Source organism: Rhinoraja longicauda, chromosome 14 (assembly GCF_053455715.1).
Source record: "Rhinoraja longicauda isolate Sanriku21f chromosome 14, sRhiLon1.1, whole genome shotgun sequence".
Classification (NCBI taxonomy): Eukaryota; Metazoa; Chordata; class Chondrichthyes; order Rajiformes; family Arhynchobatidae; genus Rhinoraja; species Rhinoraja longicauda.
Window position 1 is genome coordinate 44,730,162 of NC_135966.1, and position 15,630 is coordinate 44,745,791.

General features: G+C 43.6%; 1 protein-coding gene across 4 annotated transcripts in view; it reads right to left on the reverse strand.

Moving 5' to 3' along the window:
- The window catches only part of LOC144600241 (serine/threonine-protein kinase 32A-like), a 299,488-nt gene that overhangs the window by 91,050 nt on the left and 192,808 nt on the right, over window positions 1-15,630 (reverse strand). For all 4 annotated transcript variants that reach the window (XM_078411793.1, XM_078411792.1, XM_078411794.1 and 1 more), the window contains one exon: window positions 5,743-5,780. In XM_078411793.1, the coding sequence (XP_078267919.1) occupies window positions 5,743-5,780 (38 nt within the window). The remainder of the gene's footprint in view (window positions 1-5,742; window positions 5,781-15,630) is intronic.

Here is a 15,630-nt window from a genome sequence, read left to right on the forward strand (position 1 = left end):
TCACTGCAGGGACAGCCAACTGACGGATGGTCAAAAAAATAATTTGTGGACGTCAGTGTACAAGTCATATCAAATTATTCAGTGCCCAAAACCCCTCTCCTGCAAAGACTGTCAAAGAGAAGTAGTTAATTTAACTGTCTCTTGATGTCATATCAATCAGAGCCCAGTGGTGGTCAAAAATATCACCAATTAAGTGCTTGAGGTCAGTGCAACACATTTGTCTTTCACATCTGATGCCTCGCCAGCCTTTCAGAAATTCATGCGTTTAGGCAGCTGTGAACAAATATAGGCCCAACAATGCTGCCGGGTGTATATATGTGGAACGAGCTGCCGGAGGAAGTGGTTGAAGCAGGTACAATAACAAATTTGAAAGACATTTGGATCGGTAGATTGTTGTCGGAAGGAACCGCAGATGTTGGTTTAAACTGAAGATGGACACAAAATGCTGGAGTAACTCAGCGGGACAGGCAGCATCTCTGGATAGAAGGAATGGGTGACGTTTCGGGTCGACAATAGACAATAGACAATAGACAATAGACAATAGGTGCAGGAGTAGGCCATTCAGCCCTTCGAGCCAGCACCGCCATTCAATGCGATCATGGCTGATCACTCAATCAGTACCCCGTTCCTGCCTTCTCCCCATACCCCCTCACTCCGCTATCCTCAAGAGCTCTATCCAGCTCTCTCTTGAAAGCATCCAACGAACTGGCCTCCACTGCCTTCTGAGGCAGAGAATTCCACACCTTCACCACCCTCTGACTGAAAAAGTTCTTCCTCATCTCCGTTCTAAATGGCCTACCCCTTATTCTCAAACTGTGGCCCCTTGTTCTGGACTCCCCTAACATTGGGAACATGTTATCTGCCTCTAATGTGTCCAATCCCCTAATTATCTTATATGTTTCAATAAGATCCCCCCTCATCCTTCTAAATTCCAGTGTATACAAGCCCAATCGCTCCAGCCTTTCAACATACGACAGTCCCGCCATTCCGGGAATTAACCTAGTGAACCTACGCTGCACGCCCTCCATAGCAAGAATATCCTTCCTCAAATTTGGAGACCAAAACTGCACACAGTACTCCAGGTGCGGTCTCACCAGGGCCCGGTACAACTGTAGAAGGACCTCTTTGCTCCTATACTCAACTCCTCTTGTTACGAAGGCCAACATTCCATTGGCTTTCTTCACTGCCTGCTGTACCTGCATGCTTCCTTTCATTGACTGATGCACTAGGACACCCAGATCTCGTTGAACTCCCCCTCCTCCTAACTTGACACCATTCAGATAATAATCTGCCTTTCTATTCTTACTTCCAAAGTGAATAACCTCACACTTATCTACATTAAACTGCATCTGCCATGTATCCGCCCACTCACACAACCTGTCCAAGTCACCCTGCAGCCTTATTGCATCTTCCTCACAATTCACACTACCCCCCAACTTAGTATCATCTGCAAATTTGCTAATGGTACTTTTAATCCCTTCGTCTAAGTCATTAATGTATATCGTAAATAGCTGGGGTCCCAGCACCGAACCTTGCGGTACCCCACTGGTCACTGCCTGCCATTCCGAAAGGGACCCATTTATCCCCACTCTTTGCTTTCTGTCTGTCAACCAATTTTCTATCCATGTCGAGACCCTTCTTCAGACTCAACCCAGAGGGTTTGAGAGAGAATTTCAACATTTAGAGCTTCACCATTTAATGATGAGCATTATTAGCAGTTCACAACATAAATTTCTTACATAATCCATAAATTACTTCCTCTCTGTAATGTGATTCAACCATTCCGTCAAGACATTCCTCTCTCCTCCCAGTGCTCTTTGTACTTGTATGGGCAGGGGGGATATTTTAGCGAGTGTGAGGATTTATGTCTACATGATTGGTGGCATGAGTGAGATACATGTGCACCGCAAATCACAGCAAAAGATTAGTCATAGGGTCATAGAGTCATACAGCGTGGAAACAGGCACTTTGGTCCAACTTGCCCACACCGACCAACATGCCCCACCTGCCTGCTTTTGGCCCATATCCCTCTAAATCTACCCTATCCATGTACCTAAATGTCTTTTAAACATTACAATAGTACCTGCCTCAACAACCTCCTATGGCACCTCGTTCCATTCACCCACCACCCTCTGTGTAAAACTGTGGCACAGAGTAACTTTCCCCCTTAGTATGTTCCGTACAGGGTTTTCCGTATTCCAAAACATTACCCCGCAGGTTCCTATTAAATCTTTCTCCCTTCACCTTAAAACTATGTCTTCCTGGTTCTCCATTCCTCTACTCTGGGCAATAGACTCTGTGCTTTTACCTGATCTATTCCTCTCATTGTTGTCAGAATTTGAAGTCTTTCTGGATAATGAAGCCTCCTCACAGGGAAACTGAACTCCTCAGGCAGATCTCACCATGGGCAGATTAATGGCATGTTAAATTAACAAGATCAGATATACTCAGCAAGTCCTGAACAGGCCAAAACACAGCTCTGAAAAATTATTATAGATGGAGCCAATTTGAAGTTAATCTCGTTCATCCATTGAACAGCGAATCAGAGGCTGGCATACCAAATTGTTGCAACAAATGTTCTGCAGCTAGGCTTATACATATGTTTATTTATGGTAGCTTCTTGGTTTTGTCATTGAATAAGGGTATAATCCTGCATTAAAGTAGAGATCTTGATTAACATTCCGCAAGGAATAAAGTGCTATACCAGGAGAGGTCCACACATATCTTTTTTTTCTAGAAACTCTCAGAAATTCGAGGCAGTACAGCAGAGAGCATATCGGCTGGTAGCATCACAGCCTGGTTTGGCAACTCAAACACACAGGAATGAAGAAGTTTGCAAAAAACGGTGAACACTGCCCAGTCTATCACGTGGTCTGACCTCCCCACCATTGAAGGGATCGACAGGAGTTGCGGACTCAAATAGGCAGCTAACATCATCAGAGACCCACACCACCCTGGCCACACTGTCATTCCACTATCGCTGTGGGGAAGAAGGTACAGGTGCCTAAAAACTGTAAAGTCCAAGTTCAGGACCAACTTCTTCCCAGCAACTATTAGGCAATTAAGCACTACGACCTCCAAATAAGCTCCGAACTTTTTAGACTTGGGGGCATGTTTTTTTTCTTTACATTATTATTGTTGTGTGTGTGTGTGTGTGTGTGTGTGTGTGTGTGTGTGTGTGTGTGTGTGTGTGTGTGTGTGTGTGTGTGTGTGTGTGTGTGTGTGTGTGTGGACGTGTGTGTGCAAAATACTGAACAATTTTGCTGTTTATTACGGTGTTAACAGAATACTATGTTTACATATTTGGTGTACTACTGCAAGTAAGAATTTCATTGTTCTGTTTTGGGACTTATGGCATCTGACAATAAAACACTCATAACTCTTGACTCTTGGGAATGTAGCTGACATGAGGCATTATTAGGATTGATATAACATTATGCATATTTGCAATTGGATTTGGCAACAGTAGCACCAATGCTTCAATTATTGAAGGATATATTGTCTAAGGGTACAGTGAAGGAGTAAAACATCTTGTGTCCATTACACCTGATCCATGGATTAAGGTGAAACTTCAGGGAATGATCTTGGACCAGTAATCAGGCATTTAAGGGTTGACAGTCAGGAGGAACCTGAGAATTACATCACACTTTGACAAAACAATGTCCAAAATTACTCAAAAACAGTAAAACAGACTCTTGTACTCACTATCGTTTTTCTAGAAGGTTCAATTAAATCTTTTGTGACATATAATTATTCAGACCTAATCATATTATGCCCAAAATCAGCTTTTCCACCAATGGCCACAATGTAAAAACACCAATAAGTCATTTTTCTCTATCAGATTGACTACAGAATGGAATAAAAGATCTTGAAGTGGAATGGTGCTGGGTATATTGTCCAGACTACCTCACGGGTGCTCAGATATTGATGTTGATGTGCTATACACACCCCAACCCAAGTAAACAATGCTTTCCAGTAACAGTTTCATAAATTGTATAGTCAACTTAGAAAGACCTGGTGGTGAGCTTTGGAGGTGCGTGCATTTGCGCGAGAGCTCAGTCTATTTTATTTTCAACATAATGGATTGTCTCGTGATGCATGCTATATTAAGATCAAAGATCCTGAGAGCTACAAATGATATAGAAGCAGTAAAGACAATTTCTCACAGTTTTGCACACTAGCCAGGTTTGGGTCAGTATTTGGAAGAACTTGACACACCAATGAACTATCTGTCAGCTGTGCTGATCAATGACAATGAAAACAGCATTGCAAGTGTGAGCATGACCCAAGAAATGCATTCAATAAATGCAAGGAGATTTTTGTGAAAAGAGAAATGACCATTGCGTAGTTAATATTGACAGTCATGCCAAGTAGTTGGACATTAAACCAATGGGAAATACAGCACCACAGAATATAACATAGATAGGGCAAGAAAAACTTCTGAATGTCAAAATCTACCAGAACATATAGTCTTCAACAATTAATCATATTTTAGTCCTGGCTGTTTAACCTTACTGTGAGAAGGAATGATATCAAACATTCATAAGTTCATAAGTTACAGGAGCAAAATTAGTCCATTTGGCCCATCAAGTCTACTCTGCCATTCAATCATGGCTGATCTGTCTTTCCCTCTAAACCCTATTCTCCCACATTCTTCCCATAACCCCTGACACCTGAACTAATCAAGAAACTGTCAATCTCCGCCTTAAAAATATCCATTGACTTGGCCTCCACAGCCTTCTAGAGGTGTAGACTATATTCCTCCTACCAAAATGCATGACTCCACACTTAGTTACACTGTATTCCATCTGTCACTTTGTTGCCTACTCTCCCAACCTGTCCAAGTCCTTCTGCAGAGTCCCTGCTTTCTCTACACTACCTGCCCCTCCACCTACCTTCTTATCATCTGCAAACTTGGCCATAAAGCCTTCAATTCCCGCATCCAGATCATTGATATACATCGTGCAGTGTGCGGCCCCAGCACCGAACCCTGCGGAACTCCGCTGGTTACTGGCAGCCAACCAGAAAAAGCCCCTTTACTGCCGCTCTTGGCCTTCTGCCATCCAGCCAACCTGCTATCCATTCCTTGATATATCTCTATTATCCGGTATCTAGCAGAGCTACTGGAGGAACTCAGCGGGTCAGGCAGCATCTGTGGAGAGAAATGGATAATTGGCATTCCCAGCATCCCTCCATGGATGCTGCCTGACCCGTTGAGAACCTTCAGCAGTTTATTTTTTCACTGAAGATTCCAGCATCTTTAGTGTCTTGTGTCTCTGATGAGTTGTATAATTTGTAAGAATGGTCAAAGATGCCGATACAATGAGGATTTTCCTTGTTTACCACATTGCCTTCTAAATTTCCTCTTAATTAGCTAATCCACGCATCATTGCAGGTCTGAATCCAGACAGACTCCAGGTGCCTTATGCTGAGAGACAGCAGCACTAACTGCTGTACCACGGTGCTGCCCGCTTTCTGATTCTATCTTCATGGCATCAATGCGTATGTGATTTCCACCAGGATTGCCATCTAAAGCTGCCATTATTCCTATTCCAGGCACCGAGGTCTATTGTAACTGCATAATTGCCCATCTCAGATCTGCGAACCCAATACGGTGATCTTAACATTATCTAAAAACACCTTACACTGTATTACATTTTATATAGTAAGCAGTGGGCGCATCGTGAATTAAATGTTAACAAGTTTAATTTACTTTCACCTCAAGTACTCTTTGTCACTTACCATAATCATCAAGGAGAATGTTGTCAGGCTTAATGTCCCTGGAAGAAAAAAAAAGCAAAGATGAATACATTTGATCAGTAGCTTCCTTGTTATTTTTGTGGTTGAAGCGAATCTTTCACTAAAGCTTCTCAAAATAGTTTCTAATTATATCATTTTCAATTTCCAAAGCTTGTAGATATTTTCAGAAGTAAATAACAACTGGCTATGGAGATTGAGATGGCACTAAAGAGAAGCAGGCACTAATAAACATTGGAATTAGAAGGAACTATATAGAATGTGCAAGATAATAATATGCCATCAGGACCAACAGCTCCATATACTCCATTGAAACATCCTCCTACTCTTCAATTAATTATCTTAACCTTCATGTTTTCATAAGTTGCCCATCAAAGTTCAGATCTATCCAATTAAACAATGCAGCACACAATGTATTTTCAATGTTTCCATAAAATATAATTTCTTCTTCAAAGACTAAAGCTGGGTAATATCACAGGTTGGAAAGGGAGGAGTAAGACAAAGTCTTATATCATCCTTACTTTCACCTACAATCTAATTGAGGTTCTTCTTCTGACTGGAGTGAAGGAATTTATACTAAACCCTGGGACAGTTTGCAGATCTTCAGTGACTAAAGGAAACATGGGTGGAACATGTGTAGGAAGGAACTACAGATGCTGGTTTAAACCGAAGATAGACACAAAATGCTGGAGTAACTCAGCAGGACCGGCAGCATATCCAGAGATACTACCTGTCCCGCTGAGTTACACCAGCATTTTGTGCCAGATTAGGCTACAATTAATAGCTGTGCCATAATAAAGACAATCTTTCCTCTCAATCAGATGATTGATATATGTTCAATAAACCAGGCTAGAATAATGAGTGGGTGCTACTGCAGTGGATGGGCCATTTCCAGTGCAGATCCTATCCATGATTTCAGGTGGATGTTCAAGGTCCATGGCAATTATTAGCACTGAGATTGTGAATGTGATTTTTCGTTCTTTTTATCTCATATTTTGATTGGGCAGTTTACAGCCCAGTGGTATGAATATTGATTTCTCTCACTTCAGGTAGCCCCAGCATTCTCTCTCTCTCTCTATCCCTCCCCCACCCAAGTCGCACTAGCTTTTCATTTTCACCCTAAAAACAGCTTACAATTAAAACAGCCTGTTCCCTTTATCATCACTACTTTTTTTGCATATCTTTCATTCATTGTTCTTTATTTCTCCACATCACCGTCTATATCTCTTGTTTCCCTTTTCCCTAACCAGTCTGAAGAAGGGTCTCGACCCGAAACGTCACCCATTCCTTCTCTCCAGAGATGCTGCCTGTCCCGCTGAGTTACTCCAGCTTTTTGTGTCTATCTTCAGTTTAATCCAGCATCTACAGTTCCTTCTTACACATAACATCCTTTGTCAGATTGATTGGATTAAAAAAAACGTACAGAATTTCAGATGATTTTAAAAAGGCTGTGGGAATTGAGTGGACAGAGTTTAATGAAGCATTAGATGAAAATGGGCTTGAGAAGTGTTTGTAGTGCCAATTTAGGGTAGTGGTGCTGGTGATCTAATGAACTGGGTTATTACAAACAGAACACCTAGGAAATAGGAATTCAAACACTGGGAAATGCACTGCAATAAAGGTGCACCTCCAAATGTACAGATTACACTTACAAACGAGTTACAAGAAGTTGTGTGGATGGATGTTAAGGTGACCAACGTTGGCAGATTGAATGTGGGGAAGTATGTGGCCATGCTCTTTGATCTAAGAAAGGCCAGTCAGAATCATTTCTTGAATGTCCAGGGAATAGAACAATGGAAGAGCAAAATGGTTGTTGCTACCAGGCTTACAGATCATTAAAATCAAGGACACAGGTAAAACATGCATAAAAAGTATTGGTCTTCAGCTGAAAGGAGCACTAGAATTTCTATGGAATACGAGAAAGAGCAAGGTTATTTTAATAAGTAAAGAATGGACGGCACTGTGGCGCAGCGGTAGAGTTGCTGCCTTACAGGGCCCGATACCTAGGTCCCATTCTGATTACGGGTGCTGTCTGTACAAAGTTTGTACGTTCTCCTCGTGACCACGGGGGTTTTCTCTGGGGCTCCCGTTTCCTCCCACACTCCAAAGACGTACAGGTTTGTGGGTTAATTGGCATCAGGTAAAATTGTAAATTGTCCCCAGTGTGTAGGATAATGCTAGTGTACGTGGTGATCGCTGGTCGGTGTGGACTCGGTGGGCCGAAGGCCCTGTTTCCGCACTGTATCTCTAAAGTCTAAAGGGCCTGTCCCAGTTAAACGATTTTCAAGGCGACTGCCGGTGACTGTCAAAATCGTAGCATATCGCTGAATTTTCTTTTATCTGACGACAATGACCACGACAATGCTGAGTCAGGTCGATACGATACAAGTTACTTTTTTTGTGAAACTAGCACCTGGCTAAGAGATTACACCGTCTTCGGAAACATCGCAAAATTCCCACGTTTACCTGACCGTCAAACTGTCGCCTCCAGTCTACCTGTCAAATGTCCTGACGGTAAATAAATTGGTTAAACGAAACTATCTTCTGGTATCTTCAAATGCCTTTTCTTAATTTAATATTACTTGCTTCTAAATGCATCTGCGACAACCTAGCAAACCTGGGGACACCATGCGACAGCGCCCGCAATAAGCTACGATACCTGGCGACAAGCTAGCTGTCGCCGAGAAATTTCTATTTGGAAAATTTATCTGCGACGTGCCGAGATCTGCTACGATTCATTGAAGACTCCTCACGATCATGCCCGCGACACCCCGGCAAACGTTCGGCAACAGCCTAGTCGCCGGCAGTCGCCTTAAAATTGCCTAAGTGGGACAGGCCCTTAAATCTCTAAAGAACAAAGCCAGAATGTTTTTTAAATGGTGAGAAGCTGGTGAATATTTGTGGCGAGAAGGATCTAGAAATGCTGATCCAGGAAATGCCCAGGTAACATTCAGGTGAGTAGCAAGTTGGGAAAATAAATTGTAGAATTTACCCATTTACCCATTGGCCTTCACTGTGAGCAGATAATGAGCAAATATAAAGTAAGGAAATCCTGCTGGATTCTGTGGGTCTTTTGCGATACCACACCTGAAGGACAGTGTGCAGTCTTGATCTCAGCACTGAGAAATTATGTCATTGGCTTGCAGTGGCTTTCACTGAATTCATGTCTGAGACGGCAGAGTTATTTTATGGCTAGAGATTGTGTATGATTGTACAGTATTCATTGGAGATTAGAAGAATGTGAGTACATCCTATTGGGACATACAATATTTAGAGGGATGCACAGAGGGCCTCACAGACTTTGCCAGCAGCAGCAAGGTCTGGTATCAGGGGCACAATCCCAGGATACGAGCTTGGTCATTTATCAGTTTATTATCACAGTCACAGGCATTGAGATGCACTGAAAAGCATTGTTTTGACAAAATGATGTTTAGTCTGAAAAGTTTTGCAAATCATGCCATGCTTGAGCACAATCACACCACGCATAACTATTGCTGAGAGTGCAAAAAGTGTAATAGCTACAGAGAAAGTGTAGATACAAAATAAAGTGCCAGGGAAACAATGAGGTAGGTTGGAAGATCAGGAATACATGTTTAGCATTTTAGGGGCTGTTCAGTAGTCGAATAATAGCGAGGAAGAAGTTGGTCTTGAATTGATAGTATGCTTTCACTGCTGGATGGGAGGGGAGAAGAGGGAAAGATCATGGTGTAAGTGGTCCTTGATTATGTTTGCTGCTTTCGTGAGGCAGGGTAAAGTATAGATGGAATCAATGGAGGGGGAGGTTAGTTTGGTTGACGGACTGGGCTGCGTCCACAACTCTCTCCAATTTCCTGTGGCCTTGGGCAGAGCAGTTGCCAAACCATGCTATGATACATTTAGATAGAATGCTTTCTATGGTGAATCTGTGGTAATGCATGCCGAATTCCCTTAGTCCTCTGATGAAGTAAAGGCATTGGCATGCTTACTCGGCCATAAAGTCAATGTGGTTAGTTGTCAGGTGTGCTAAGTTGTCAAGTATATTTAAGGGTGCAAATGATAGGGTGCAAGATTTGTGGGGTTTCAGGTGGGAAGCAGACTTTGGGTGAAGGAGAACTGTACAGTCTACTTCTGCATCTACCTCATCAACTTATTTCAACACGGGGCCTTTAAGAGAAAGCCTTACTTCATCTGCTGGGGTAACTTTTTCTTTGTTGCAATGACTGGTGTTGCTACTTAAAGGCTTTTAAAAGGCAGCCTTAATTATTCTAAAGTTGTTAATCAATGCGTCAGTGTTAAAATGTCAGATGCTTTAATGGGGTTTGCTGACTTACGCTGAATGAGGCAGGAATACTGATTTTCTTGATTACTTCCAAATGACATTCCATCCCTCATACCATTGTAATTTTGTACAGTCTATGAGTTCCAATTATTCATTTGAATCTCATAACTCAATAGCTTTCAAGTGTTTACAGTCCAGAGGTAATGAAGACATATCCAGGTTAGAAATGATATTTTATCAAATGGGACAACATAAATAACAATGTAGATTTTCCTGAGACCATTTTTAATTTTATAACATTGAATCAAGAATAATTAACTCAATTTTCAACACAAAACAGTAGGGTCTCGACCCGAAACGTCACCTATGCATTTCTCCAGAGATGCTGCCTGACCGCTGAGTTACTCCAGCATTTTGTGTGTATCTTTGGTTTAAACCAGCATCTGCAGTTCCTTCCTACACATTTTGTGTGTTTTTACCCCGTTTCATTAGCAGCAGGGTTGGTTTTAAAGGCTGAAAATCGTATTTATGTGTAAATATTTACAGCAAGACCACTGCAGGAGAGCTGTAGAGTTAAACATGAACGCCCAAATATTGCTGTCCGTGTTATGATGATAACACATCATTTCACTGCACGCTTAGCAAACTCCTCTTAGAGTGGAACCACTTGTCAAATCAACATTAACTTTATAAATAAAGTTAAGTTCCAGTTCAAAATCCTGGGTGTGCATATCTCTGAAGATGTGTCCTGGACCCAGCACATTGATGTGACCATAAAGAAAGCCCATCAACACCTTGACTTTCTTAGACAATTGAAGAGATTCAGTATGTCAACAAATACTCTTTTGAACCTCCACAAGTGTACAGCAGAGAGTGCATTGACGGTTGCATCACGGTCTGTAACTTGGACGCCCAGGAATGAAGGAGATTACAAAAAGTGGTGAACACTGCCCGGTCCATAATGGGTATATGCGCCCAAAATGGCGGCGCTGCCCTAGCAGCTGCGGCTTACCTGCGGTCCGTTTGTCTCTGTGTTTTGTTGGTTTTTTTTGGTCTTAATTGTAGATGTGATGTCGTGTTTTCGTGTTTGTGTACTATGTGTGTGTGTGGGGGGAGGGGGGGAACTGTAAAATTGTAGATGTGTCCCTTCCGAACGGAGACCCGACCTTTGTTTTCTGGGTCGTGTCTCCGTTCCTGCTGCGGCCTACCATCAGCTCAACTCCTGGAGCTGGTGACCTCCAGGGCTCTAGTCCGCAGAGCCCGCGGATTGGACTCGCCATCAGTGGAGCCGGCCGTCCTCGGAGGCTGCGGGAGCGTCTGCGACTCGCCTTCGCTCGGGCCGCGAGGATGCCGACATCGGGAGCTCCGGCAGCGGCAGCGTGTTCGCCCACCCCAGATCGCGGGGCTTTGGTCGGCCCGCCGCGGACATATCACCGTCCGGCGCGGCCTGAAATAGGCCGTGGGATTTTTCTCTGCTCGGCGGGGGCTTCAGTGTCGGGAGCCACGACTGCCCCGACGTGCAGCAACAGCGGCAGCGACAACGTGTTCGCCCGCCCCGGATCGCGGGGCTTGGGTTGGCCCGGCCGCGGACCCTTCACCGTCCGGCGCGGCCTGCAACGTGGCAACGACATCAGCCTGACCGTGGGAGAGGACAGCAGGGGAAGGGAAAAGACATTCTGGCCTTCCATCACAGTGAGGAGGGGACCGGAGGAGACTCGCTGTGATGGATGTTTCTTTATTTTTTTTTGTGTGTTGGTTGGGGTTGTGTAATTTGTTTGTTTTACTGCTTTTATTATTGGACTGTGGGTGACTAAATTTCGTCCAAAAAACTTGTTTTTTGGATGACAAATAAAGATATCTTGAATCTTGACCTCCCCACTAATGAAGGCACTGCCTCAAAATGTCAGGCAGCATCATCAAGGACCCACAGCACTCTGGCCATGCTCTCATTATACTCCTGCAATTTGGAAGAAGCAGAAGGAGTCTTAAAACTCAAATCTCCGCTGCCCGTCTACTCACCCACACCCCGATCCGTGACCATATCACCCCCGTCCTTTATAAACCCCACTGGCTCCCCATCCCCCAGAGAATCCAGTACAAAATCCTCCTCATAACCTACAAAGCCCTCCATAACCTGGCCCCATCCTACCTGACCGACCTCCTCCACAGGCACACTCCCACCTGCACCCTCCGCTCTGCTGCTGCCAATCTCCTATCCCCCCACATCCGGACCAAACTCAGATCCTGGGGGGACAGGGCTTTCTCCATCGCTGCTCCCACCCTATGGAACTCACTACCCCAAACCGTTAGAGACTCCTCCACACTCACCACATTCAAAACATCGCTGAAGTCTCACCTGTTCAGTACTGCCTTCAACCACTGAAGGTCACCTCACCTTCTGTCTCCTTTCTCTGTTCGTTTACTTATTTACTTATTTATCTATTTATTCATTTCCCTATGTTCTCTAAATCTCTGTAAAGCGTCTTTGAGTATATGAAAAGCGCTATATAAATAAAATGCATTATTATTATTATTATTAAAACTGTGATCCACAAATTCAGGAACAACTTCTCCCTGACAACTATCAGGCTATTGAACATTACAAACACTAACTAATCTTCAAACGACAAACTACCCTGATTGAAGGTATCACAAAATGCTGGAGTAACTCAGCAGGTCAGGCAGCATCTCTGGAGAGAAGGAATGGGTGACGTTTCGGGTCGAGACCCTTCGTCAGACTGATGCCCTGATTGCATTAGGGACTTTAAGCTTTTGTTTTGTTTTGCACTATATTGTGTTTTTTTTTAATGTATTGAACTTTTTTGTTTTGTTTACTGTGTTATCTACTGAGTACCATGTTTACAAACCTGTTGTGCTGCCGTGAGTATGAATGTAATTGCTCTGCTTCAGTACATATGACATTAAACACTGTGGACTCTTGAATTAATCTTTGTTGGGATGGCTCTTCATTCAACTCTAATTGGAAGACAGATTAAATCATAGAAATATTTTTTCCTTTCCTTTGTCCCTTCATCCAATTCTTTTTACATTCTCTTCCCTTCTCTGGACTAGAAGTGACATTGAGCTAAGTGGCTCTAACATACACATCCTACCCTGCCATTGCACCGTCAGTTTCACAGGTCTGAAGAAGGGTCTGGACCCGAAACGGCACCTATTCCTTTTCTCCAGAGATGCTGCTGTGATAGACTGATTTTGTGTCTATCACAGTTCTTCAACCTGGCTGTTAAGGAGATTCAAAGTTGCCTGTCCAATTCACTAGATCCTACATCCTGATTGCCTTTGTTGTGATGTTAGCAGCTTATAGATTCAATACTTTTCCATACAGAACTTTCAAAGGCCAACATTTGTAGGTCAGCACAACTCCCACCACAGCTGAATGTGACAATATGTCATGAAACAAAAGCATTCGCCAGTAGAGGTGAGAGAAAATCTCAGACTGGATCCTGGGCTCTAGTTAAAGGACTAATTACATTTAGCTTTTAAATCAATGGACAAGTTCCACATTCTCTAGGGAAATAGTCCACTGATTTTTTTTGGAGATGTAGCATGGAAAAAGGCCCTTCAGCCCATAGAGTTCATGCCGACCATCAATCACCTGTTGAAGGTAGACACAAAATGCTGGAGTAACTCAACGGGTCAGGCAGCATCTCAGGTGAGAAGGAATGGGCGACGTTTCGGGTTGAGACCCTTTTTCAGACTGATGTCAGGGAGGGGGCGGGACAAAGATAGGATGTAGTAGGAGACAGGAAGACAGTGGGAGAACTGGGAAGAGGGAGGGAAAAGAGATGGACAGAGGAACTATCTGAAGTTCGAGAAGTCAATGTTCATATGAATTTGCTGGTCCACTTGGAACAGTTAGAGAGCCGAATAATTCCTGCTGCTGATTATGGTGCCCTGGGAAGGCACAGACTCAGTATAAATGTGTTTTAATCTTCTTCAGACTTTGAATATTAGTTTTATAAAAATATGGGATAAGACACAAAGGCTCAGCTGGTAGAGCTGCTGCCTCACAGAACCAGAGAGCAAGGTTCAATCCTAATTGGAATTGGCAGGTTCTCTGTGCGACTGCGTGGGCTTCCCCTGGAGCTTCAGTTTCCTCTCACATCCAAAGGACAGGCTAGTTGGATAATCAGCAGCAGTAAAGTGCACTGGGGGTGTGTGCAGATAAGTTGCAAAAGAATCGACTTTCAGTGTTGATGTGCATGCAAGAGAGATTGATTTGCCGAGCTACAGGAGGGGAAGGGACTGTGGTCTAATCATCATAAGGTCATAAGATCATGTGATAGGAGTGCAATTAGGCCATTCGGCCCATCATGTCTACTCTGCCATTCAATCATTTGTGATCGTTCTCTTCCTCCTTACCCCATTCTCTTGCCTTCTCCCCATAACCTCCAACACCTGTATTAATCAAGAATTTATCTATATCTGCCTTAAAAATATCCACTGACTTGGCCCCTACGGGCTTCTGTGGCAAAGAATTCCACAGATTCACCACCCTCTGACTAAACAAATCTCTCCGCATCTCCTTCCTAAAGGAACGCCTTTTAATTCTGAGGTTATGACCTCTAGTCCTAGACTCTCCCACTAGTGGAAACATCCTCTCCACATCCACTCTATCCAAGCCTTTCACTATTCTGTACGTTTCAATGAGGTTCCCCCTCATTCTTCTAAACTCCAGCTAGTACAGGCACAGTGCCAACAAACGCTCATCATAGGTTAACCTACTCATTCCTAGCATCATTCTTGTAAACCTCCTCTGGACCCTCTCCAGAGCCAGCACATCCTCCAATATTGTGACCAATATTGCTCACAATATTCCAAATGCGGCCTTACCTGCGCCTTATAGATCCTCAGCATTTAATCCTTGTTTTTGTATACAAGCCCTCTTGAAATAAATGCTAGCATTGAGTTTGCTTTCTACTACTGATTCGACTTGCAGATTAACTTTTTGAGAATCCTGCACCAGCACTCCCAAGTCCCTTTGCACCTCTGATTTCTGGATTCTCTCCCCATTTAGAAAATAGTCTACGCTTTTATTCTGACTATCAAAATGCATGACTCCACACTTTGCTACACCATATTCCATCTGTCACTTCTCTGCCCACTCTCCCAACTGTCCAAGTCCTTCTGCAGAGTTCCTGCTTTCTCTATATTACCTGCCCTGCCACCTATTTTCATATCATCTGCAAATGTGGCCGCAAAGCCTTCAATCCCCTCGTCCAAATCATTAATATACAACGTGAAGAGTAGCGACCCCAGCACCGACCCCTGTGACCCCTGTGAAACACTGTGAAGAAAAGTCCCGACCCAAAACGTCACCTATTCCTTTTCTCCAGAGATGCTTCCTGGCCCGCTGAGTTACTCCGGCTTTTCGTGTCTATCTTCGAGGGGATGGGACTGATGGGATTACTGCTTTGGGAGCCAGCACAGATCTAATAGGCCAAATGGTCTCCTTCTGTGTGTAAGTAAGGTTTACCCTCCATGTCGACACACTGGTGACAGTTTTACATTTATACCAAACCAATTAACCTACGTCTTTGGAGTGTACGAGGAAACCGAAGATCGCGGAGAAAACCCACGCATGCCATGGGGAG